A 25,000-nucleotide genomic window follows, 5' to 3' on the forward strand; every position below is an offset into this window, starting at 1 on the left:
CACGAGTTAAGAAACTTGCAGAGACACGCCAGTCCTCGTCGACAGACTGACTTGGTCGGCTAGATTTCGATCGCCGATAGAGTCAGTCTGTCGGCACCCTGCTACGGGCCGCCTTTGGCAAAGGCCCGTGCTCCCTCTGGCAGGGAGGGATAAATCTTTTCCCTCTTAACCTTGTCTTCGGACAAGGGCCCGTCGCCCTAGTGATACTAGAGAATAAATCTTAAAAAAAAAAGAAACTTGCCATATGAGGAAAGACTTAAGATTCAATTAAACTTGCATTCTCTAGAAAGGCGAACGGTGCCAACCCAAAAATGCGTGTTACGCACCTGAAAGGTGCCCTGCGCATTATTATCCAGATCCAGTAAGAGACGTGATTGAGGTTTATAAACGGATGAAAGGCTTTAAATATACAAATCATCACCCCTGGAAATAATATATAAGCCTCCGTTAAAATATTATCGTTTTCTTGTAGTTTTCTCGTAATTTTAAAGGCAGACAAAAGTAAAAGTTGAGAGCCCCAAAACAGGGACATGGCAGGGCTAGGGCTGAGGCGAGGAGTGGCTTCCCTATGGCGTTATGCAGCAAGCACCAGTGGCAGGGGCTTCATGGTGTGTTCTGCAGGTACGTGTACACTTATTTTACTCACCTGAGAGCACCAAAACACCAGACAGTTGTATAAATTAAAGGGACAGCATACCCAATTTTCGTCCCTCTTGTTGCATAATATTTATCTTGCTATTACGGGGCTTTGCGCTTTTGTGTGTTGAAGTATCTATATGAACACCGGTGTTACCGCCTTCTATGGCATCTAAACACCACATTCCTATTAATTAAAGGACAAGGATATCCAATTTTTGTCCCTCTTACGGCCTTACCTGTTTCATAATCTTTACCTTGCCATTACGGGACTTTCAATAACTTTGCTCCATTTATATTCCTTCTCAGCATCATATATAGTTTAGATATTACCTCTTGTGTGATCTTAGGGGACTGACATTTCGTTTAATAATTGTTTTTTGCCTAACTTAAGATCGTTCGGTAACACTTGGGATGACTTGCATACCTTTTATTGTATGTTCTTCCTGGTTATCTAATCTCGTCAAGCTGAGAGTGAGGAGTGACTGAGATAATTGTCACTGTATTAAGGGCCGAGAAATGGGTTTAAGTTCCTCACGTGACTCGGGTAAGTGTGAATGTTGTGGGTAAATGTTCAAAAGATTCAGAATAACAAGATTTTCACTATGGGACAAGTAAAAATTGTCTAGCTTGAGGATGCTGTTTGCCAAAGTAATACCTATTAATCCATTTCTTGCTATTACTTGACCACCTAACCCACCGGGCGGAGTGGAAAAATTTGGGCGGCTTTTCTGATACCCTACGCCCCTGTCCACCCAGCAGGGAATGGGTACCAGGTATTAATCAGGGGTTGTGTCCCGTCTCCTGGGATCTGTTTCCTTCTCCTATAATACCTTCCCCTTCTGTCTCTCTCAGGCATATGACCACAGATGTTGCGCTGACTAAACGAAACTATCCTTTTCCACCCTAACCCACCATGACTGATATCTGCATACACCTTCAGGGTATATAAAGCTCAAGGAAATATATGTCCACATTATCATTTTTTTTACAGCAAAGGAGATGACTCAAGGGCAATAAAAAGAGTGCTGAGAAAAAAAAAAAAGCCTGCTACTCACCGCTCCCATATAACACGAAAGTAAAGAGTAGCCAAAAGAGAGGTCAATTTCGGGTGGAGAGGTGTCTTGGTATTTTATTTTGAGTTGGTATTTCTTCAAGTCCATCCCTTGCCCTTGAAGCTACTGTGGAAGTCAGTCCTCTAAGCCACTTGCCAGGATACCTATATATTGCTTGTTAATTAGAGTTTGCATAGAAACCAAATAATGTCCACCGGCAGTGTTAGTTTACCTCAAGGAGACTATGGGCCGTATTACTAAACATTTTGTCGCTTAACCCGGAAGCAGCAGGGATCATGTTTCTCAATGGTCCCTCTTAAGCGAGAAAAATGAGAAAAAATCATCACTCACACCAACCATTTCGTAATATATATCGAAGCATTTGTGATCAGTTTATGTATCATCTATTTTGGGGGGTTTAAATCATGGTACAAATTTGGCCCGTCGCTGCTACCGGGTTAAGTTCGCCTATTTGACAAGGCTTTCCTATGGCTTTTGGGCATTTCCAGTAGTAGTTTTTTGACCCTGGTTGTAGTTTAACCCTTCTTCTGTACCATGAACCTAAAGAAACTCATTAGAGCTCGATTACCTCCCTCTTTGACCTTCAGAAATAGTTGATGTTTGAAACGAAAGTGTCTTATAATGCTGACCTATATTCACACATATATAATAGTAGTCAGTTTGTTCTAACCTAACCATCACACTTATTTGGTCTGTTTTTTCTTGACATTTATTGCTCCACGCCAACCAGTAGAATAATTTTAGCATAGCACAGTTTACACAACGTAGTGACAATTTGTGAAGGTTTTAGTGAGTGCTCTGCGATGCCCACAGAAATTCAGTAACGTTCTCGAGATTGAAATATTTTTGGGTTAATAAAAACATGTAGCTATGTGTAATGCCTATGACCTGCCTCTTCTAAAAAAAAAAAAGACATACTTCCATTGGTTATAAGACCGACATCCACTATAGCCTCAGACAAGGATAAACATGACCAATTTTCACCTTGTACTAGTCTCATAATGTCTACCCAGCCTGGATGAAAGCTAACACATCCCCTAGACAAGGTAAACTAAACTAATGAAACGAAGTAGCTGTAGGTGATTCTGTTCCATCTTGTTTCTTGGTTATATTGTGTGACCATTCTTCTTCTCGATATATATATTCTTCTCCTATTTGTTGCCGACAGCGTCTGCATCCAGCAACGCCTCTGACAAGGGTGCCGGGAAGGTGACAGCCGAGGAGTGGAGGAAGCGACTCACCCCAAACCAGTATCACATCACCCGGGAGGCAGGAACGGAGCCGGTGAGGGAGTGTTAGGATGAGTTTTGTCATTACTTTATTTTACAGAATAGGAGGCAGCTCAAGGGGATAAAAAGAGGACACAAAAAGGACTCCCTGGTGCTACTCCTGTAAATAGTGTGTATATATATAGAGTAAGAGAACTCCAAGCTAGAGGGTTAGAATCATTTGGAAAGGTGTCTTGATGCTTGATACTCCCTCTCTTGAAATAAAGTGTTCAGTGTGCATGTGTGTGTGTGTGTGTGTGTGTGTGTGTGTGTGTGTGTGTGTGTGTGTGTGTGTACTTGTGCTGAAAATCAAAGAGATGAAGGAACTGAATGTGCTAAAAAATGTGCTTCTCCTCTGTGCATATAGTATCTTCAAGTTGTCAAGCTTATTTTTTATTTTTTAATTCGAAATTCTTCAACCTTTGCCCGTTTCCTAAATGTTTGTATTGACTGCTGCTTCTGGTGTAAAAAAAGATAGTAATGTCTATTTTTGTTTATCACACAGGCCTTTACCGGGGAGTTTTATGACCACCACGAGGCAGGGACGTACCAGTGTGTGTGCTGCGGCTCAGATCTCTTCAGGTGAGGACAGCAACTTTTTCTTTCTCTCTTTGCTTCGTTGTTTCTGTATTCAATCTATTTTCCTTTTCTATAGGTGAGCACAGTGGCTTTTTCTTTCTGTCTTTGTCTCAGCAATTTTGTATTTCATCCTATTTTCCTTCTCCCAGACGAACACAGTGGCTTTTTCTTTTTCTCTTTGCCTCAGAGATTTTGTAGTTCATTCTATTTTCCTTCTTCCCAAGATGAACACAGTGTCTTTTTCTGTCTCTCTTTGCCTCAGTGGTTTTGTATTTCACTCTATTTTCCTTTTCTACAGATGAGCACAAAGGCTTTTTCTTTCCCTACTTGTGACAGTGGTTTTGTTTTTCATTCTCTTTTCTTTCTCCTTCCTCTCCATCCATCTAGACACCTGTTCCTAATTCTTCTTTGATTACACACCTGTTATCTTTTCCTCCCTCTTCCCCTCCCTTCATCTAGACACCTGTTCCTGATTATTCTTTGATTACACACCTGTTATCTTTTCCTCCTCTTCCCTCCTTCATCTAGACACCTGTTCCTGATTATTCTTTGATTACACACCTGTTATCTTTTCCTCCCTCTTCCCCTCCCTTCATCTAGACACCTGTTCCTGATTATTCTTTGATTACACACCTGTTATCTTTTCCTCCCTCTTCCCCTCCCTTCATCTAGACACCTGTTACTGATTATTCTTTGATTACACACCTGTTATCTTTTCCTCCCTCTTCCCCTCTCTTCATCTAGACACCTGTTCCTAATTCTTCTTTGATTCCACACCTGTAATCTTTTCCTCCCTCTTCCCCTCCCTTCATCTAGACACCTGTTCCTAATTATTCTTTGATTGTGCACCTGTTACCTACTTCTACACTAAACAGTTGTATGTATTTTTTTATTTCTTTTGCTTCATTTGTATTTCTTATTTCCCTCTTCATTCTCCCATCTGGTACTGTATTTATTTCCATCACTATGATAATCTATGACTTGTAGATTATTTTTTATACAACACGAAGGTTGGCTTAATTGAAAATACTATTGCATGTCACCATTATGTTATTTCACACCATTACAATGCCACTATGAACATTACTTTTCATTAATTTGTTTCATTCTCTCAGTAAGAAAATAAGTGTTTATGTGAATATAGGTAAATGAGTAAATACAAAAATAAAGAAAAATAAATTAATAAATCAACTAATAAATTCTGACTTAATTTATTTGTTTCACTCAATAAAGAAATAAAAAGCTGGTTAATAAATACTGACCTAATTTATTTATTTCACTCAATATAAAAACAACAACAACATGAAAATAAATAAATAAATACAAATAAATAAGTCAGTTAATTAGTGAATATTGAGAAGAAAAAATCCTTATGGTATGTCCTTTATCTAGGTAACCATAATACTCACTTAGTTTATATAAATAGATAAATAAATAAAGATGAAAAAGAAAAGCCTTAAGGTAATGGGTGACCTCTATCAAGGTGGCTGTAGAAAAGAGAAGAATAAGTCTGAATAACCTTGAATGTCACCCAACAATAGCCTTCTCCTGTACCTTGTGTTGGGAGGAGAATAGCTCCGAGATAATATTACCTGCAATTTTCACTGGTATTACTGCAGCTAGGATTGTTACAGTAGATATTATAGAGAGAAAGGGAGAGAGAGAGGGAGAAGGGGAGGGAGGAAAGATATGGATGGGAGGAAGGAGAGGAGAATAACAAGGAGGGAGGAGAGAAGGAAGTGGGGGGAAGGGGAAATTATGGAGAGAGAGAGAGAGAGAGAGAGAGAGAGAGAGAGAGAGAGAGAGAGAGAGAGAGAGAGAGAGAGAGAGAGCACATTCATTGCATTGGTGACACGACTCTCTCTCTCTCTCTCTCTCTCTCAATAACAAAATACCAGGATACAAGCCTTTTACCAAGCTATCACTCGTATAAACCCCAACCAGATAACACTTCCTGAAAATAATCAAGAGTAGGGAATATTAGGCTTACAAAAAATAGTTCTTGAGTAACATCGGTATTTTCTTTTCTTATTTTCCAGCTCTGAGGCTAAATATGACTCGGGGAGCGGGTGGCCCTCTTTCCACACGGCCGAGGGTGAAGTGGTGACCCGCACTGACCGCGCCTTCCTGATGGTTCGAACGGAAGTGCTGTGTAGTAAGGTGAGGGACTAGGGAGGCGTGCTGGTGAACGTATGGGGGCTATGGTAACGGTATGGTGGGCTATGGTAACGGTATGGTAGTGAGTGTAGGGGTTGGTGTCATGGTGGTCGCCGTTTACAGTTCCTAGGTATGCATTTTGTGGTGGTCTTGTGGTGAGACGAACCAAACCTAACCCTTGGACTGTATCACTAAAATGCACTTACCCCACCACTTGTTCTGTCCATAAATCTAAGTGGAGGAAGGAGATTGATTAAATAAACGTACATCGGGTATATTAGTGCATGTTTCGTAGACAGATATTGATGTTTTCATGCTGACTATTCTGAACTTGCTAACCTTAATATACATTCCTCCACCCACGGTTCCGCTGCACACGACTTTCTCCTTTCGCTCATCCCTCTACTTTCCAAATTCCTTATGCAAGAGTTAACCGACATCGTTATTCTTTCATCCCTTTCACTGATAAATTCTGGAACAGCCTAAAAAGTAGTAGTAGTAGTAGTAGCAGTCGTAGTAGTAATAGTGCCGTAGTATTAGAAGTTGTATAAGTAGAGCGTGGTGATTCGTGATGATTTATTGTCTGATAGTGAAATTCGTATTATTATTAGTGGTAGTTGCTGACGGTGATGACTGGTGGTGGTAGTGGTGATGAGTGTAACTGGTGGTGATGGTGGTGGTGACCCTTCTCTCCCTCCCTTCCTCAGTGCGACGCTCACCTGGGACATCGGTTTCCTGACGGGCCGCAACCGACGGGACTTCGCTACTGCATCAACTCCGCGGCCTTGAAGTTCACACCGAAGAAGACGTGACGTGAGAGAGAGAGAGAGAGAGAGTAGCTGTAAGTACATGATGTGAATATAGAGAAATGCATAAGTAGTTCAATAGATTATAATGATGGGTAGATAGGTATATAATGAAGAATGTGAAGATTTACCTGTGTTTTAATGGATATTCCCTTTAATGTAAGAAGCTCAGTAATGGAGAGAGAGAGAGAGAGAGAGAGAGAGAGAGAGAGAGAGAGAGAGAGAGAGAGAGCAGTATGGTCTCTTCACCATAAAAAAAAAGCAGTATTGGGCGGCTACATAACACATTACAGGCGAAACTCCGTCTGAAGGTTACTAATGAATTCTTTACGAGGCCGCTGACCTTGTACTGTATATGTGTTGGTAGCCTAGCGTTGTGATAGCCAGTTGTTGTATGTGCTTGTTGTGGGACGCTTGTGTGTGCTTGTATAACGCCTTTTGCTTCATTTGTCTCTTTAGTGATTGAAGCTTCGATATGGACTTTGAGGTTTGAATGAATTGTGAACACGGTGGAGCTTGGGGTGGAGAATGAACGAGTGATTGACCTATCGTATACTTTTTTTATATATAGTGTTGGTCAAAGTGTTGTTACTGAGTGTTAAAGTGTTGTAGTGTTATAGTGCTGAGTGTAAGTGCCTTATTGGGGGCCACACATAATGGGCTCCATGTATCCACCGCCGTCAGCCCAGTCAGGATCCATCGAGGCCAAGTATCACCTGCGATCATGGCTGGCGGGTTGCTTCCGGCACCCCCGCTGGTTCAAGAGCAAAGGTAAGTGGTCGCCGGAGGATGTATCAATATTACACACTCATGCATTAATGTTACTGAGTTCGCAGGACAGGTATGGATCGAAGGAGTGCTCGTATACTTAAGTTATTCATATATATTTCATACATGTATTTTAATTATGTAATGTATCTTACTGAGGAATATTGTGTAACTATGTGGATGTAGTATATAGTCAGATATTTCGTGCAGATCTTACTATAATTGAGATAGTGAATCCCCTTTAGGCAATAATGTGAAGTAGTTTTTGCCTAAGGGACGATATTGTGTGCACGTGACCCGAGTGTGCCTGTTTCTTTCTATTCCTAGCTAATAATTATAATTCGGTCGAGCGCTTTTGCAAGAGATGCAAAGAAGTAGCTATTCCTGGCGCCTCTTTCCCCTTTTTCTCAAGCACCTCCCTTCTCATTTGTTATACACATCTGCAACGATGAAGATAATCGACAAATCATGTAGGCTATAGATGTACCAGTCATTTGCAATAAGTAAAATGCCCCTCAACCATAATATGAAGGCGCAAGTACTTAAAAGTAAAGAAAAAGGCCCCTTCCTCTAACGATCTTGGGGGATCCGTGGGAAATCGGGGGTTTTGGGTGGGGGAGCAAATTTAAACTACAACCTTCACTGGTAGCCTGCTAACATGTCTTTCTCTGCCTCTGTGGTGGATAGTGGAGTGTTTCCCATGTGGAATTGGTATGCTGGGTACACCCTCCCAAGATGCAGGACTTAACACTTTCTTCATTGTACAGGGCAGTCATTATTTGCTCCATTCCTGTAGCTTGGTGACATCTGGTAGGAAATCCGAAGTGAAGGGGTTAACAGGTAAAATTGACCTATCCACCTGTTCCCCCGTTAGCCTTCACGGATACACGAGTCCTCCCTGCCAGACGCACCGCCAACCCTGCAGACAGCCGCAGCCACCTCAGCCACTCTCTGCCAGGCCACCACACAGACACCATGGAGGGGAAAGTCTATCTCACCGACGAGTCCGCCTACAAGACCCTCCAGCAGTACTACAGCAGCAATGGCGCCAAGCTTAATATCCTGCAGATGTTCAAGGAGGACCCGGACCGCTTCAAGAAATACAGGTGAGATGATTAACGTTTGGTCCACCTTGAAACAGCTGATTGCCCCTCCCCCCTTTGTGTGTTTCTCCTCTTCCCACCTGTCAGAACACTTTGCCACGTATTCATTTATCTCCCCCGGGGTTAGATGGTGATTATGGAGGCTTTGTGGGTTATTTAAGTAGTAAAATCTGTGTAAATACCGAGATTTTGAACACCGGTTAGCTCGCCTGTCACCTTCCTCGACCTTGGCTGTCCTTGAAGGGTTATTGGGGTCTCCCGGATGTCTCGTAAAGGGAAGACCCAATTTTGGTTTATTTATGGAGAAAGTGAAGTTAAGTTACGTGGAAATCCTTTACATATTCCATAATCAACCCCAAACAATAGGTAAAAATGGGTTGTTTTCTTAATGGAGTGATGATTTTGTTGTCCACGTAAAACTATCTCTTCTACTATTGTCTTTTATGTATAACTGTGCTCTATTAACTTATAAATCTCCTGGAAAACCATAGGAAAGGCAATAAGAAAGACAATAGATAAAAATGGGTTGCTTTTATTAACCGGCTCATGATTTATCCCTCTTTATCAATACATTGCAACATACACTCGATCATTTCCTTATCAGCATCGTTTAATTAACTTCCCCATCGCTATCTTCGCGCACTTAGATAATGGAACTCGTTAAGACACCCAAAAAAACACCCAGGAAAGAGACATTTTGGTCCACATAAGGCAGAACTCTTCCTTATGCTTGTTGCCATGGTTAGAGGTCATTGGGGTCCCCTTCCATGACATTGAGAGGAGATACTATCGATGGGGTGAAACTGCACGAGGCCATTATGTTAGTTTTTCATTCCTGTTTTAATGTTCGTTTTTCATTTCTTGTTTTAATGTTAGTTTTTCATTCCTGTTTTAATGTTCGTTTTTCATTCCTGATTGATTTTTTAACTACACAAGGGCATTTTTTTCGTTCCTGTTTTAATGTTAGTTTTTAATTCCTGTTTTAACTACACACGGGCGTTTTTTTTCATTCATTTTTTAATGTTGGTTTTTCATTCCTGTTTTAACTATACACGGCCACTGTCTCTGAATATATGGGGAGGTGTAAATAAGTGTAATAATTGTTGGAATCGCAAATTAATAAGTGGTCAAGGTTGGGTGGTTGTATTAGTAGTGGTGGTGATGGCATCTATATTTAAGGGGAGCTGTTAAGGGGTGTAATAGTTGTTGGAATGGTAAATTAAAAAGTGGTTAGTTAAGGTTAGGTGGTTGTAGTGGTGGATTTTAGGGGAAGGTGTTAAGGGGTGTAATGGTCGTTGGAATGGTTACTGAATAAGTGGTTAGTTAAGGTTAGGTGGTTGTAGTGGTGGATTTTAGGGGAAGGTGTTAAGGGGTGTAATGGTCGTTGGAATGGTTACTGAATAAGGGGTTAGTTAAGGTTAGGTGGTTGTAGTGGTGGAGATGGTGTGTGTGTGTATTTATGGGAAGGTGTTAAGGGTGGAATGTTAAATTAATAAGTGGTTAGTCAAGGTTAGGTGGTTGTAGTGGTGGAGATGGTGTGTGACTGTGTCTGTATTTAGGGAAAGGTGTTAAGAGGTGTAATACTTGTTGGAATGGTAAGTAAGTGGTCAGTCATGGTTGGGTGGATGTGGTGGTGGTTTCCCTATGTGACTCACCACCACCACCTCCTCCTCCACCTCTTCCTCCTCCAGGCGTGAAGGGTGAGGGAAGAAAGCATGACTGGTCACACCTCAAGGCCCAGATGCTATTGTTTCTGGCTAGTTGTGAAGGGGGAGGTGTAATAGTTTCTTTTTGTCTAGTAAATATTCTTCAAGTTCAAGACTTAGGACTATATCTATGTATTTAATCTATACACATATGGATAAATATGTATATAGATTGAGAAGTATAGGCAGGTAAATAGATGGATGGATAGATAGATATAGATTTATGATTATTCAAGATCTATCCATTGTGAAGTTAAATACGTAATGATATTAATTACTTTCATGTTATTAATACATTTAATTAAATTATTTATTTATTTGGAGATTACTTATTGGACAGTATATTCACAATTTGAGTGTCAGTACTTCACAATGGTATTCTAAATCAATCTAAATACTGTTACATAGCATTCTCCTTAATGGTCTATGAATCATATAAGCACAAATCAGCTTAAAGGACTAGAAAAGTAAATTTTTGGGTCATAGCTGCTCTGCATGTAGCCTCAGTGTATAGAAAACATATTACGGAGTTGTCTCAATTTCTACCTTTCTCCCCCCTTGCAGCATCACCTTGAGCACACCTAGCGATGGCGACATTCTCTTTGACTACAGCAAGAACCGCATCAATGGCGAGGTGATGAAGCTCCTCATGGACCTGGTGAGTGTTATGGGGAGGCTTCGGATTCCTTCCTGTGAACATGTATAGCTGTTAGATTCTCACTCTGGGTTCCTCTTCACTGTTTTTTTTTTAGTATATGATATTATGAAGCTTTTGTTAATAGGTATGTTGGCATATGTCTTTATTGATTAAGATTATATTATCATTAAGTGAAGGCGTTAATGGTGAATGATTATAAGGAAGAACTCTTTATCTTTAAATTTGCTGTTTATGCATTTTTCTTTTTTTATTGATTAGTATAAATTATAATATTGTCAAGTATATATGTTCAGTGTTTTAGTAAGGGTTTAAATTTTCCTGGTCGCGTTATCAGTTGACTTTAATGTGAGGGGTGATAGGTTCTAGGTTACAAGGTCATGCAAAAGATCTTAAGGGATGTGGTGAGTCATTACGGGAAGGCTTTCTATTCTTTCCTGTTTATATGGTTCATAGATGTTTAAGGTCACAAGGTTGTCATGATCCTGGGCGGTGTGGTGACTCATTTCAGGAAGACTTCTACTTCCTGTGTGGTTCATGAATTACTAGAAAGTCATTTAGATGATTATTGACAAAGATGTAATATTTTACACTCCAGTTAATTAACCCGTTCACTGCGATTGGCATGGATTTGGCTTTCACTGGTAGCCTGGTAACATATACTCCCAGGTCTTTCTCTGCCTCTGTGATGGATAGTGGAGTGTTTCCCATGTAGTATTGGTATGCTGGATATCCCCTCCCAAGATGCATGACTTTACATTTATCCTCATTGAATTGTAGCAGCCACTTTTTGTTCCATTCCTGTAGCTTGGTGATGTCTTCTTGTAGGAAATCCACAGTCAGGGGTTAATGATTACTGGGCACCTCAATTAAAGGATGAACAAAACTAGATACTACAATTAAATAATGAACCCCACTTGACACTCCAATGTTCACACACCATTTGTTCTTCAGGCCCGGGCCCGCAAGGTGGAGGCTTCACGGGATGCCATGTTCTCCGGGGAAAAGATCAACTTCACCGAGGACCGAGCAGTCTTGCACATTGCCCTGCGGAACCGTTCCAACACCCCTGTCATGGTGAACGGGGAGGACGTGATGCCCGGGGTGAACGCCGTGCTTGCCCACATGAAGGAGTTCTGTGGCAAGGTGAGACTTGGGTTTGGTCTCTTTGTATTGTTTTCGTTATCCCGTGATTTATACTTTTTACTTTATTGTCACTGTCTTTCAGTTTTCATATCCATGTCTACTCCCTAAGGGACTATTTCGGTCTATATATTTTTTTTATTTTCCCCTAATGCCCTTTCATGGATCTCAATAATGAAAATAATAATAATGTCTTGCTCTTTTCATTCTACATTTTGTTTTGGTGTTATGTACTTACTGTCAATGCAGAAGCCTCTTGGTGTCTTTGAACTTCATTATTAAAGTGTTCCCATGTCAGAAGAGTTCCCTTTGCCTGTCCCACATATTACTTGAACTTGCCTCCATCTACTGTCTCTGTATGCTAGGAAAGACGTGGATTTAGTATTATAAACTTCTAGGATGGTGTGTACACAGAAAAAAGAAATAATGGTAATAAAAAAAAGACTTCCAGAGCATGTTTATTTTATGGTTGTTGTATTTTGGCATTCTTATTGTATTTTGTTATCTTCATTGTATTTTGCAGGTCATCTCCGGCGACTGGAAAGGCTACACAGGCAAGGCCATTACTGATGTGGTGAACATTGGCATTGGCGGCTCTGACCTCGGCCCCCTCATGGTCACCGAGGCCCTCAAGCCGTACGCTATCGGCCCCAATGTCCACTTCGTGTCCAACATCGACGGCACACACATGGCCAAGACCCTCAAGGTGTGTGTCCTTATCTTAAGGTGTAATGCTATACTGTTTAGTGGTAATTCACATATGCCTTGAAAATGTTTGTTTATCCGCTGCAAGGTTATTAGAAAGTGAAGGTGGACTTGTAATGATAGTGTGTGTTTGGCTAGTCAGTCAAACACAGGTATTGGAAAGTGTAGGGAAATCAGGCCTTTGTGTGACTATGTGTAACCCTCGCCTTGGACTGGAAGGTTCTCAGGGTGATTTCAGTTTGTATTAGGAGAGGGAAATAGGAATCTTCAAGGTTTTGTTTTCTCGTCTCAGCTCCTGAACGCGGAGACGACCCTCTTCATCATCGCCTCCAAGACTTTCACCACCCAGGAGACCATCACCAACGCCACCTCCGCCAAGAAGTGGTTCCTCGACACCGCCAAGGATGTAAGGGCCACATTATGGAACATTTTGGCGCTCAAGCACACAGATACGGTTTTCTTACTAGTTTTGGGTATTTCCAGGGGTAGTCTTATATATATGTGGTAGTTTGACCTTTCCTCTGTACCGTGAACCCTTAAAACACTTGTAAGGACCTGATTCATCTCCTCGGACCTTTTGAAATAGTTGATGTAGGAGGTGGAAGCATCTGTGAATACCACCTTAAGTCTCTGATGCCTTTCCTTCAGGCTTCAGCTGTGGCCAAGCACTTCGTCGCCCTGTCCACCAATGGGCCCAAGGTAAAGGACTTTGGCATTGACGAGGCTAACATGTTCGGTTTCTGGGACTGGGTGGGCGGCCGCTACTCCCTGTGGTCAGCTATCGGCCTTTCCATCGCCCTGCACATCGGTTACGACAACTTTGAGAAGCTCCTCGCTGGCGCCCACTTCATGGACAACCACTACAAGACAGCTCCCCTTGAACAAAATGTAAGCTTATCACTCCTCTGTCTTGTGTCTTGTAAGCTTATAACTCCTGTAATGTAAGCTTATCACTTCTGTCTCCTGTCTTGTAAGCTTATCACTTCTCTGTCTTGCGTTTTCTTGCTAGGTGTTGATCTCCTCACCCTTGTTATGAGTACAGGAAGTTGAACCAAAGTGTATACATGTCACATTTCGTCATAATTTTCCTTCATGTCCCGTCCATTGCAGATTCCTGTGATCCTGGCCATGTTGGGGGTGTGGTACTCGAACTTCTATGGCGCTGAGACCCACGCCCTTCTGCCTTATGACCAGTACCTGCACCGCTTTGCCGCGTACTTCCAGCAGGGAGACATGGAGTCCAACGGAAAGTAAGGACCTTGGGCGGACAGTGTTCTATAGGGCGAGGCGACACCCACCCACCCCAGTGTATACCCCCATTGATTGATTGTTCTATCCTTACCTTGCATTAAACTGATCCAGAAGCTCTGCCCCCTCTTCTATAGCCAAAGGAGCTGATTGGTTAGATGACAGGAAGGTGGAGTTAGGAGTCGTTGTTACCTTGGGAATTAGTCACCTTGGAGGGAGGGTAAGGTATACAAATCTAGGAACACATCCCTGGTAATAAAACCCCAAGTGCTGGTGCTGGTATTAACTATTAACCCGTCTGCTGCGACTGGCATGGATTTGGCCTTCACTGGTAGCCTGGTAACATATACTCCCAGGTCTTTCTCTGCCTCTGTGGTGGATAGTGGGGTGTTTCTCATGTAGTATTGGTATGCTGGATTTCCCCTCGCCAAGGTGCAGGAGTTTACATTTTTCTTCATTGAATTGTAGCAGCCTCTTTTTGTTCCATTCCTGTAGCTTGGTGAGGTCTTCTTGTAGGAAATCTTCAGTCAAGGGGTTAATAGTTATAAAATGTTGAAATACTATAGTCTATCTTCCTTCTCCTGCCAGGTACGTTACAAGGAGCGGGCGCACGGTTCAGTACAGCACGGGGCCCATCGTGTGGGGCGAGCCGGGCACCAACGGGCAGCACGCCTTCTACCAGCTCATCCACCAGGGCACACGCCTCATCCCCGCTGACTTCATCGCCCCAGCCAAGTCACACAACCCCATCGCCGACAACCTCCACCACAAGGTTGGAATTTGGGTTCACTTGGGGTTTGATTTTTTACGTAGCTACTGTTTTTTTATTTTTTAGTGTGTGTGTATGTTGTGCTCAGTGTGCGGAAGTTACTAGCTGTGGATTTTGGTGCAATATTTATATAGGGGGAAGAAACGGAGATGAAAACAATATTAAGGAGAAAAGCATTTAAATAGGGGAAAAGAAACTGAGATAGATGGAATATTAAAGAGAAAAGCATCAAATGAGGGAAAGAAACGGATGTGGAAAGAATATTAAGGGAGAAAAGGAGCGACCTCAGCACGTTAAGTCGGTCAACGATAATGAAGTCCCTCCCTTTTCCCCCCACAGCTGCTCCTGGCTAACTTCCTTGCCCAGACGGAGGCTCTCATGAAGGGCAAGACTCCGGCCGAGGTGGAGGCAGAGCTGAGCAAGGCCGGCATGCCCGAGGACCAGAAGAAGCGCATCCTCCCCCACAAGGTGTTCGAGGGTAACCGCCCCACCAACTCCATCATGGTGGAGAGCCTCACCCCCTTCACCCTCGGCGCCCTCGTTGTCATGTACGAGATGAAGATCTTCACCCAGGGCGTCGTCTGGGACATCAACTCCTTCGACCAGTGGGGGTGAGTACGGGAATGTTTGTTTTGTTTGTTGCTTTGTTGGTTTGTTTAGGCATGGCTTGTGATGGCTACCACTTGGAATGGATGTTTAACCCGGTAGCAGCGATGGGCCAAATTTGTGGCTTTACCGTGTACCAGCGACGGGCCACATTTTTGCCATGATATAAACCCCCAAAAATAGATGATGCATAAACTGATCACAAATGCGTTGATATATACTATGAAGTGGTTTGCAAGAGCGATGATTTTTTCGTATTAATTTGCTTAGAGGGGCCTTTAAGAAACATGATCCCCGCAGCTACCGGGTAAAATGTTTGATTATATTTATTTGAGGTCATCCAAGCTCATAACCTCTCTCATGGCCTCTTTTTCTATTTTCTTTTGTCAGAGCAGCGTCTTTCGGGCTTTTTATTGCAGTTTTTGTTTTTTGCCTTTGAGTTTATCCCTTACTGCAAAAAGAAAAGGGAAAATAAGAATGTTGAATGAAAAGAAGACCACTGATTTATTAGAGAAAGTGGGATGCTATATATCTCTCATTGTGGCAGATGGTGTTGATTTTTGGAGCCATGAATTGCCAGTTTTGCAGAGTAACCTCTATTTCTCCTTGAAGTTATATTTTTAAATGGTCATGAGCTTTTTAGGTAGTTTTGTTTTGTGTGTTATTTTTGTTGCTGTTGATTTAGATTTAGCTTTGCCGGTGCAGTTTAGAATTAGCAGTAGACTCGGGTAACATTCCCCAGGCTGGCCACAAGCTGCTACACAGTACACTCCACACCTCTTTGATGCTACACAAGCCTCTAGTCAAGTCATTGGTCAGGAATCCTAAGTATATTGCCCTTTGGTGTCTTTACTGTGCTCACAAGTCTGGCACAGAACACAATAGTTTTTAGCTTTATACTCAAAGTTCTGTCACGGCTGTCTTGTATGGCCTCAGCAGCAGCATCAGGGAAGTATCAAGGGAAGGCAATGGCTCAGGATGCTGCTTTGAATTTCACACCAGTTTGTGCCTCGGTGGCAGGATGTGTAACTGATAGAACATTGTGACATTTTTGAGGTGCACATTTGCACTACTTTTGTCATTTGCTAGTTAAGAAGGAAAGGTAAAAGTAATGCCTCAAGACAGCACATTTTTATTAGTTGAGAACAGTGTTGTCAGTTGCTGCTTGGCTTACCATTGCACGAGAGGGGAGAATGAGTTAGTTCATGATTGCACCAGCATGCTTGGGAACCCTCTGATGGTTCCTTGCCATTTCAGCGTTGAGCTCGGCAAGCAGCTGGCCAAGGCCATTGAGCCTGAGCTGCAGGACAAGAACCCCGTGTCCTCGCATGACGCCTCCACCAACGGCCTCATCAACTTCATCAAGAACCATCTCTAAGGCGACCCAGCGGTTCCTGCCGGGCATGGGTGTCGTGGGCTGTGGTCCAGGGGTGGCAGTGGTGGTCGGCTCTGGTCATTGTGCTATAGTTGTAAATGTGTTAAGACAATTCTTTTATAGATAATATATATTTAATTTAAAGCTGACAATATATATTTTCATCAGTTTCAGATGATATTTGTTAGTCTTCCCATATAGTTCAGGAGTAAATCCTGTAAACTGTGCAATATCTACAAGATTACTGTATATCTTGTAAATATTCCCATGTCAACGTTATGGGTAAGTCAAGAGAGATGAAAAGTGCTGAAAATCCTGAGTCATCCTCGTACTGGAGTATGTTTGCTTTATTCCCAAAAGTGAACGGGGCGGTGTGATGCATGTGTCTTGTCTTGCTTGGGGCCCGGTGCAGCGATGTGCATTAGGTGGTTTACAAGTGGAATCATTTGTACTGGTTGTTATGTTACGCTGAGTGTAGCTGGGAAGGTATGACAGTAAACTTGTGTGTTGTTCTGACTTGTTTGTAGCAGATTGCCGTACTTTGTAGATAATGTACTCTGTAGATAGGGAAGCTACTGTAGTGTGTATGCTGTTGGTTGATTATGGAAGAATTTAATTGTCATTCCCCATAGCATAATGTGCCCATCTGCGATACATTTAAAAATATCGGTTGACGGTACCACTAGGTATTCTTGTTGCATAAAGCTGAGCGTTTTTTCCAACCTGCAGTTTTGTACACACACATTGGTCATATTGATTATCATTTAAATAAAAACATCCAGAGTAAAAACTATTGCAGTATGACTTAACAAAACTTATAACACTGCATTACTGTTCAGCACTTGGTAATGAAATAGCTTAGACAGAATGGATAAAAATAAAGCATGGTGGTAAATTGAGTTGGTGTGAGAGGAAAGTCTTATAGAAGGAGAGCAGACAGTGGTGGAATGAGGAGTCCTTGGAAATCTTGAAGAACCTGAGTGAGTGAATTGATAAGCAATGAATAAAGTAACTCAGACCATTTTTTGAGAGGAAGTGAGGAAAAGCCATTAAAAGCTATGAATTAAGTAGAAATAGTAGAAATAGAAAGGTGTGGGGTGGCTCGTGGGTGTGGCCGGGAAGAATGGGTTGCAGGCTATTGTAAAGTAGATAGATAGATGAGATAGATGGCGTAGATGAGAAGAGAGAGGGAGAGAGAGAGAAGGGACCTATAGAGAGTGAGAAAGGGGAGAAAGGGAGGAAATGAGGGATAAGCAATGGAAAGGAGGAAGAGAAGGAGGAATTGAATAGGAAGATAAACATAGTGGGCATCTAAAGAGAGGAGGAGGGAGGAGAGATGGGATAATCGATGGAAAGGAGGAGGAAGAGGAGGAGGAGGGATGTAGTCCTAGGGAATAAAAGAGGAGGAAAAGAAAGATAAATTAACCCAAATAAAGGGAGAAAAAGGAGGAAACGTAAAGAGAAGAGGAGGAAGGAGATAAGGGATAATCGATGGAAAGGAGGAGGAAGAGGAGGAGGAGGGATGTAGTCCTTGGGAATAAAAGAGGAGGAAAAGAAAGATAAATTAACCCAAATAAAGGGAGAAAAAGGAGGAAACGTAAAGAGAAGAGGAGGAAGGAGATAAGGGATAATCGATGGAAAGGAGGAGGAAGAGGAGGAGGGATGTAGTCCTAGGGAATAAAAGAGGAGGAAAAGAAAGATAAATTAACCCAAATAGAGGGAGAAAAAGGAGGAAACTTAAAGAGAAGAGGAGGAAGGAGATAAGGAGTAATCGATGGAAAAGAGGAGGAGGAGGAAGAGGGATTAGGTCCTTGGGAATAAAAGAGGATGAGGAAAAGAAAGATAAATTAACCCAAAAAGAGGGAGAAAAGGGAGGAGGGAGGTAAGAAGAGAAAATTGAGAGAGAGACAGGCAGCGGAAGAGGGATGGTGACGATAAAGACATGTAGTTGCCACCAGTCACAACAATACTAATATCGTACGTAGCTTATAACGATTTTTACATAGCAAGTTCCGGTTATGCCTCGTAGCTCAGGTGGAAGAGCGTCAGATTTAACTTACTGGAGGTCGCAGGTTCGAATCCTGCCGGGGCTACAAGACTTTTTATTTATTTTATTTCGTGACAAGACACATTCACGTATACGTGTCAAGAAATGAACCTTTAATAAGCGATCCTAGTTCTCCTACTAAGCTTCCCATAGGAAACACTGTAGGGACTTGGCTATCGTATTATCATTAGTGTGTCTTAAAACGTTCAGCGGGGATAACGTTTACATAGATTGACATAGATATTCAGACCACACAGACCCTTAACCAAACTATAGGTGGTCTGTCTTTTAAGCTAAGTGAATTTGTATCAATCAGATGGCATCCTAATTAATTTAAGTTGTTCTTCGCCCATTAAACTCGAGGTATATACTATAGGTAGGCGTGAATGTTTTATCGCTTCTTAAAACGTTCAGCGGTACTTTGTTATTTATTGAAAAAAAAATATAGAAAAGAAAAAGAAGAGAGAGGGAGAGTCGTCTGTCACTGTGACGTCGCTGGTGTGCCACAAAGCCCAGCAGGGGCTCCCCACCTCAGCAGCTTGAGGAGTCCTCCGCGCGCTGCCCAGAGGTTCACCCGGACTGCACTCTCCAGTGACCAGCTTGTGGAGTGCCCCGATCACACTCCAGGCAGCACCAGCGCACATATACAGCCAGGACCACACGCCTGTGGAACATGTTCACGGCAGCCACTCCCCAGGTGGAAAACACATGAACACGCAGCAGGTGAAGCTGGCTGCTCACAGGTGGCGTGAGGGATACCCAAGTGCGCTGTAGTGGCACAAATGTAAAGTGGCAAACTGACACTTATATAAATTGTTTTTACATGTTTGTTTTAATTTTTGTATTTTGTATTTGTACGTTTGTATGTGTGTGCAACAGTCGACGATTAATTTTGTCCCATACTCAGGCTCTTCAAAGAGTTATACTCAGAAAGTGTAATTTTGAGCCTCCTTTTAATTGTTCAGAAATATTATGGTTAGAGAGAGAGAGAGAGAGAGAGAGAGACTTACTCTTCGCACTTTCAGTTGAGATAAAAAGATGCATATGCTTCTGTCTTTCATCCTTTCTTAAAACGTTTTGTGGTACTTTATTTTTTTTAGATAAAAAAAAACTAACTTCACACATTGAATTCAGATACAGAAGTGAATGTTTATCTCTTAATCTTCTCGCATTTCATTGTTTTATTGCTTCTTAAAACGTTCTGCAGTACTTTATTATTTATTGATTGAATACTAACGAATCAATGTCATGCCGTACGGTACATAACAGATAGGCCTCATATCCTCAAACATTGCGGCATCCAATCACATATTTGACCACAGGCTTTCGCAGGAGATCGTTTTGAGCATTTCCAGGGGTAGTTTTATGACCCTTCCGATACCTTCACCTTTCTTCTGTACCTTGAGCTTAAAAACACACTCACTAGAACTCGATGGAATCCCTTTTTTGGGTAGTTTTATGACCCCTCCGATGGCTTCACCTTTCTTCTGTACCTTGAACTTAAAAACACACTCACTAGAACTCGATGGAACCCCTTTTTTGGGTAGTTTTATGACCCTTCCGATAGCTTCACCTTTCTTCTGTACCTTGAACTTAAAAACACACATTAGAACTCGATTGAACTTCTTTTTTTGGCCTCTGAAAATAGGGTATCAGGACACCACTCCTCCCGAAACTGACCTCTCTTTTCGACCACTCCTTTGACCTCTATTCAGGAGCAGTATGTAGCGGGCTTTTTTTTTAATATTTTTCTTTGCGCCCTTGAGCTGTCTCCTTAGCTGTAAAAAAAAAAAAAAAATAAATAAAGTTGATGTGAGGGAGCGACTATCCATGGCCTCCTATATATACCTCTTCCTCCTCCTCCACCACCCGTATAATGACACCACAGCGCCCTGACCTTGATGTATCGGGCCACAAGGGAATTACTTTACGCCACAAAAGCTGAGCAGCGCCGGCGGCCACCTCCATCTTCATTAGGCCAATTTCGAATAATAAGCTTGTTCAGGTTTGGGAGCTGAGTAAGAGACCGCCCACCCACCCACCCGCTCAGTCCGCCAGAAAGGATGTCCTACGATAGAGACGATTTTCTTTGGTGTTCTTTAAAGGGGGTCTGTCGTAATACTGCTCGGGGGGTGGGGGGTGTAATTCTCAGACGCTTCTGGCTCTCACTAACCATTTCCAAAGGCTAAAAAAGGAGATTAGTCAGGTTCTAATGAGTGTGGTTTTAGGTTTACGATACAGAGGAAGGATCAGACTACCACCAGTCATTAAACTATACCCCTGGAAATGCCCGAAACTCCTAGGAAAGCCATGTCAAATTTGTGAGACGCTTCCACCCATCACATCACTTATATCCAAAGGTCAAAAAAGAGATTAATCGGGTTCTAATGAGTGTGGTTTTAGGTTTACGATACAGAGGAAGGATCAGACTACCACCAGTCATTAAACTATACCCCTGGAAATGCCCGAAACTCCTAAGAAAGCCATGTCAAATTTGTGAGTTTGGGCTCCGAAATGTTCAAAGATATGGCCCTCAAATGCTTCCACTCCACACGTTAACTACTTTCAAAGGCCAAACAAGAGATTAATCGGATTCAAATGGGTGTTTTTTGGGGTTCGTGGTACTGAAGAAGGATCAGACTACCACCAGAGTCATTAAACTACCCCTGGAAATCCCCGAAACTCCTAAGAAAGCCATGTCAAATTTGTGAGTTTGGGCTCCGAAATGTTCAAAGATATGGCCCTCAAATGCTTCCACTCCACACGTTAACTACTTTCAAAGGCCAAACAAGAGATTAATCGGATTCAAATGAGTGTTTTTTGGGTTCGTGGTACTGAAGGAGTGCGTTGGTTATATAGTGTTCTGCAGCCTCCCTCCCCCTCTCCTCCTCCCCTCCCCATCACAACAACAACAACAACAACAATAACATAATAATAATAATAATAATAGGGGTCAATTTCGGGTGGGGTGGTGTCTTGGCCTAACTGTATCTGTCTGTCTGTCTGTCTGTCTACTAGTTTTTCTTTGTCTCCAATTCTTTCTGTAGCCTGCCTGTTGTCTGTCTGTCTATCTTCTTGTTCTGTCTCTCCCTAGTTTGATTTCTCCCAGCGGCATATAAAAAAAAAACAGGACAAGAAAGCGAACGAGATCGAACGAGATACATAATGCTTAAATAATTGACTTGTGATACTCAAAAGCATTATTGAATATCAGATTATGGAGAAACTGTTCAAAGCCTGCTCGTTAGATTTACTCCTCTGCAATTATTTTTTTTCCTTCTATTTTTTCCCTCGCGCGCGGAGAAAGCCACCCACCACCATCATGAGGGAGGGAGTGGGTGGGTGGGTGGGTGGATCGAGGGTCCTCCACATACGTTCGGCTCCACTCTGTTATCCGGCGCCTCATTAGAGCGGGAAGTGGACAAAAAGTCGATCGTAAACCAGTGTAATTATGACGGAGGAGCGGCGCGGGGTGACGGATGCCGAGGGGAGCAAATAAGGGAACAAGTAACTGGATTTGAAGACAGCGCAGCGGAGGTTAGGATCAAATGCGCTGGGAAATTTATCCGCCGCTGGGCACACACACACACACACACACACACACACACACACACACACACACACACACACAGAGACTCTTCTATATTTGGTTATACAGGAGCAGTGCCGAGTGTTTTCTTTTTTTTTTTTTCCTTGAGCTGTTTCCTTTACTGTAAAAACAAAACAAAAACAAAAAAAAAACACTTGCCTGTCTTGTCTATATCCGGCAGTAATTGATTTCACCGCTGTTGTTGTTCTTTTGCTTCGTTTTTGTTTTTGGTGTGCTGGAAAAGTCACCCCGTTCTGAACACAGTGCGGAGTGTGTTTTTGTTTTTGTTTTTTGCCCTTGAGCTGTTTCTTTTACTGTAAAAAACAAATAAAAATAAAAAAACACTTGCCTGTCTTGTCTATATCCGGCAGTAATTGATTTCACAGCTGTTGTTGTTTTTCTTTTTCTTTGTTTTTGTGTTTGGTATGCGGGAAAAGTCACCCCGTTGCAAACACAGAAATAAACGTAAGGGTGACTTAGATAAACAGCGACGCATACGAAATTGATTAACGAGAGCGAAAAATATATTAGGAGAGGGAGTGACTGTTATTTTTCTTTCTTTATTTCTTTATTTCTATTCATTGGCAGGCGGGTAAAGTCAGTCCTTGATGTGTAGTTGTTTGCTTGCTTTTGTAAATGAAAAAAAAATGTAAAATAAAAAAAAAATAATAAGTAAAATAATGAAAATGTAAAATAATAGAATAAAAATAAAACAAAAAACTAAAAATATAAAATAATAAAATAATAAAATAATAAAAATTAATAAGTAAAATAACAAATAAAGTGTAAAATGAAACGTTGTAAGAATTATCGTTTTAATCAGCAAGAAATGAAATGATTGTTACTTTGGAGAGAGAGAGAGAGTATAAAGGAGAATAAAAACAAGACTAATATAAAGAAAAAAATGACAATGAGCGAAAAAAAAATAAAGAAAAATAAAATAATGAACGAGAAAAATAAAAGGAAGAGAAATTAAATATACATTCGTTCTTCAGTGATTTCTTTTGTTAACTTATTCCGGTTTTATTTTGATCTATTATTTATTTTTTTGTGCCTAAGATAAAAATCAAGTAACAAGGCGAATGTTGAAAGACCTGACCACACAACAGCTGTTCAAAGGGGGGGGGGGGGAGAGGGAGGAGGAAGCGGTGGAGGAGGAGGAGGAGGAGGGAAGGGGAGAGGGGAGGAAGGGGGGGAAACAACCGGGGCACAGGTCAAAATCAACTCTCTCTCTCTCTCTCTCTCTCTCTCTCTCTCTCTCTCTCTCTCTCGATGTCGTAAGTATGAGTTATCTTTCACTTTCTGCGGTCAAAATTACGTTCTCTTTCGTATTCGTTAATTTCTTCACTCATCACAATGTTTTTTTCCTCCTCCTCTTCCTCAAGTATCAAGAACAGAAGACGCTACTGTATTCCTGGTGCAAAACTACAAGATATAAAAGAAGCGGTAGACCTCGTCTCAGACCGCACGGGCGGAACCCCACTTTGTTTTACTGCTTTGAGTAACGTTCAAACAATGTCCCTGCGAAGGAAATTATAGCTGACTACCAGGCAGGTAATCCGCCGCTTCAAGGAAGAAGTCAAGCCCATCATTGTCATTGGATTCTTTGAGAATCAACGCCTTCTGGCTTCCACAGAAAGGCGTCGAACATCAACAAACAACAGAAGCACCTCTGCCAGAACGAGTTTCGTTCCATAGTCCAGTGGGATCATTTCTATGATATCTGACCTTCCGTCCCGGTCTTCACATAATGTCCGTTGGCTCAGCACGGCAATGGGTTGCTGAACTGAGGTACTGCTCAAAACTCCGAGCGCGGGAGGGGCGCCAAGTATAAACAACCAATGATAGGATATCCGGCATTACACCAACCAACCAAACGGTGAACACAAAAGCAGACGCAGACTACTGTGCAGCGAAGCATTGAAGTTTGCTGACTACTTTCATCCTATACGCAACGAAGGCTTAACATCTTAAACAGGATGGAGATTGCACCTATGTTATGCAGAAAGTCAGATGATTGCCATCCCTTGAAACATCGGCCACCTCCAGTACCTAATGACCAGATTCTCAATTTAGGATAGGCTTCTACTAAAAACAGATTTCACAAGAAAGGCTTCTGTCCATCTAGAAGCTTCAAGAACAAATACCCTGCGTGGAAATGTAAAAGAAGACTCAGAGAAATATGACACTGTATATGTTGAACTGGAGAGAGAAAAGCACAACAAAATATGACACTGAACCGTTTACAGACCTCCAGCTAACAAGCAGCGGACGACGAAGCGCTGTACGAAATTCACACCATAACACAAAGTAAAACAGTCAGTCATTATCAGGACTTTAAAAAACAAAACATTAGCTGGACCACGATGATTGGAGATCGGAGGGTAACAGATTATCAATGTTAGAGGACAATTTTCTTATAATTGTTACCCAACCGACGAGGAAAATAACATTAGACCTGGTACTCGTGGTGATTCAGATCTCACACGTGAATGTCAAGTCGGCGAAAACTGATAAGTTTGCGACCTCACACTAATTCGCCTAAAAATCAGAACAGACCATGAACTCAACGAAAACTAATTCAAATTCAGGCTACAAAAAGCCAATTTTAACTTCGCTCGTATGGGCACTAACACAGACGCTTGAGACCCATTATGGAACCTCACTCCGGTGGACGGCGCGTGGAACAACACAGAACAAACTCCTGGAGTAGAGAACGACTGTTCCCCATGAAGACAAGGAAGACAAATAATTAGAGAGCACA

General features: G+C 42.0%; 2 protein-coding genes and 1 long non-coding RNA gene across 7 annotated transcripts; 2 read left to right on the top strand and 1 right to left on the bottom strand.

Moving 5' to 3' along the window:
* Positions 1-475: 475 nt before the first annotated feature.
* Positions 476-8,305, top strand: LOC127003489 (peptide methionine sulfoxide reductase MsrB-like). Of its 4 annotated transcripts, none has more exons than XM_050870242.1 (6): positions 476-621; positions 2,881-2,996; positions 3,486-3,562; positions 5,599-5,719; positions 6,424-6,529; positions 8,165-8,305. In XM_050870242.1, exons 1-5 carry the CDS (start codon positions 531-533, stop codon positions 6,526-6,528), a joined length of 510 nt encoding a protein of 169 aa, XP_050726199.1. In that variant the 5' UTR covers positions 476-530; the 3' UTR covers position 6,529; positions 8,165-8,305. The 4 variants fall into 4 exon arrangements, with proteins under 4 accessions (XP_050726199.1, XP_050726200.1, XP_050726198.1 ...); XM_050870243.1 differs by lacking the exon at positions 8,165-8,305 and adding an exon at positions 7,207-7,242; XM_050870241.1 differs by lacking the exon at positions 8,165-8,305 and having other exon boundaries at positions 6,424-6,652.
* Positions 8,207-17,390, top strand: LOC127003488 (glucose-6-phosphate isomerase-like). Its single transcript, XM_050870240.1, has 10 exons — positions 8,207-8,396; positions 10,664-10,757; positions 11,709-11,900; positions 12,421-12,603; positions 12,895-13,008; positions 13,251-13,490; positions 13,713-13,852; positions 14,439-14,622; positions 14,959-15,230; positions 16,483-17,390. Exons 1-10 carry the CDS (start codon positions 8,266-8,268, stop codon positions 16,601-16,603), a joined length of 1,671 nt encoding a protein of 556 aa, XP_050726197.1. The 5' UTR covers positions 8,207-8,265; the 3' UTR covers positions 16,604-17,390.
* On the bottom strand, positions 16,972-22,774 carry LOC127003490 (uncharacterized). Of its 2 annotated transcripts, none has more exons than XR_007757092.1 (2): positions 18,198-22,774; positions 16,972-17,911 (listed from the first exon to the last, which is right to left on the bottom strand). It is a non-coding gene; the product is annotated as an uncharacterized LOC127003490 (long non-coding RNA). The 2 variants fall into 2 exon arrangements; XR_007757093.1 differs by having other exon boundaries at positions 18,055-22,774.
* Positions 22,775-25,000: the final 2,226 nt, after the last annotated feature.

Source organism: Eriocheir sinensis, chromosome 25 (assembly GCF_024679095.1).
Source record: "Eriocheir sinensis breed Jianghai 21 chromosome 25, ASM2467909v1, whole genome shotgun sequence".
NCBI lineage: Eukaryota > Metazoa > Arthropoda > Malacostraca > Decapoda > Varunidae > Eriocheir > Eriocheir sinensis.

What these genes read in the sequence shown, in the direction of transcription:
- LOC127003489 (XM_050870242.1), top strand. Translation starts at nt 531, where the DNA reads ATGGCAGGGCTAGGGCTGAGGCGAGGAGTGGCTTCCCTATGGCGTTAT. An exon ending in CTTCATGGTGTGTTCTGCAG is followed by an intron (nt 622 to 2,880) that starts GTACGTGTACAC and finishes TGTTGCCGACAG; the next exon opens with CGTCTGCATCCAGCAACGCC. An exon ending in CGGAAGTGCTGTGTAGTAAG is followed by an intron (nt 5,720 to 6,423) that starts GTGAGGGACTAG and finishes TCCCTTCCTCAG; the next exon opens with TGCGACGCTCACCTGGGACA.
- LOC127003488 (XM_050870240.1), top strand. Translation starts at nt 8,266, where the DNA reads ATGGAGGGGAAAGTCTATCTCACCGACGAGTCCGCCTACAAGACCCTC. An exon ending in TCCTCGACACCGCCAAGGAT is followed by an intron (nt 13,009 to 13,250) that starts GTAAGGGCCACA and finishes CCTTTCCTTCAG; the next exon opens with GCTTCAGCTGTGGCCAAGCA. An exon ending in GACATGGAGTCCAACGGAAA is followed by an intron (nt 13,853 to 14,438) that starts GTAAGGACCTTG and finishes TTCTCCTGCCAG; the next exon opens with GTACGTTACAAGGAGCGGGC.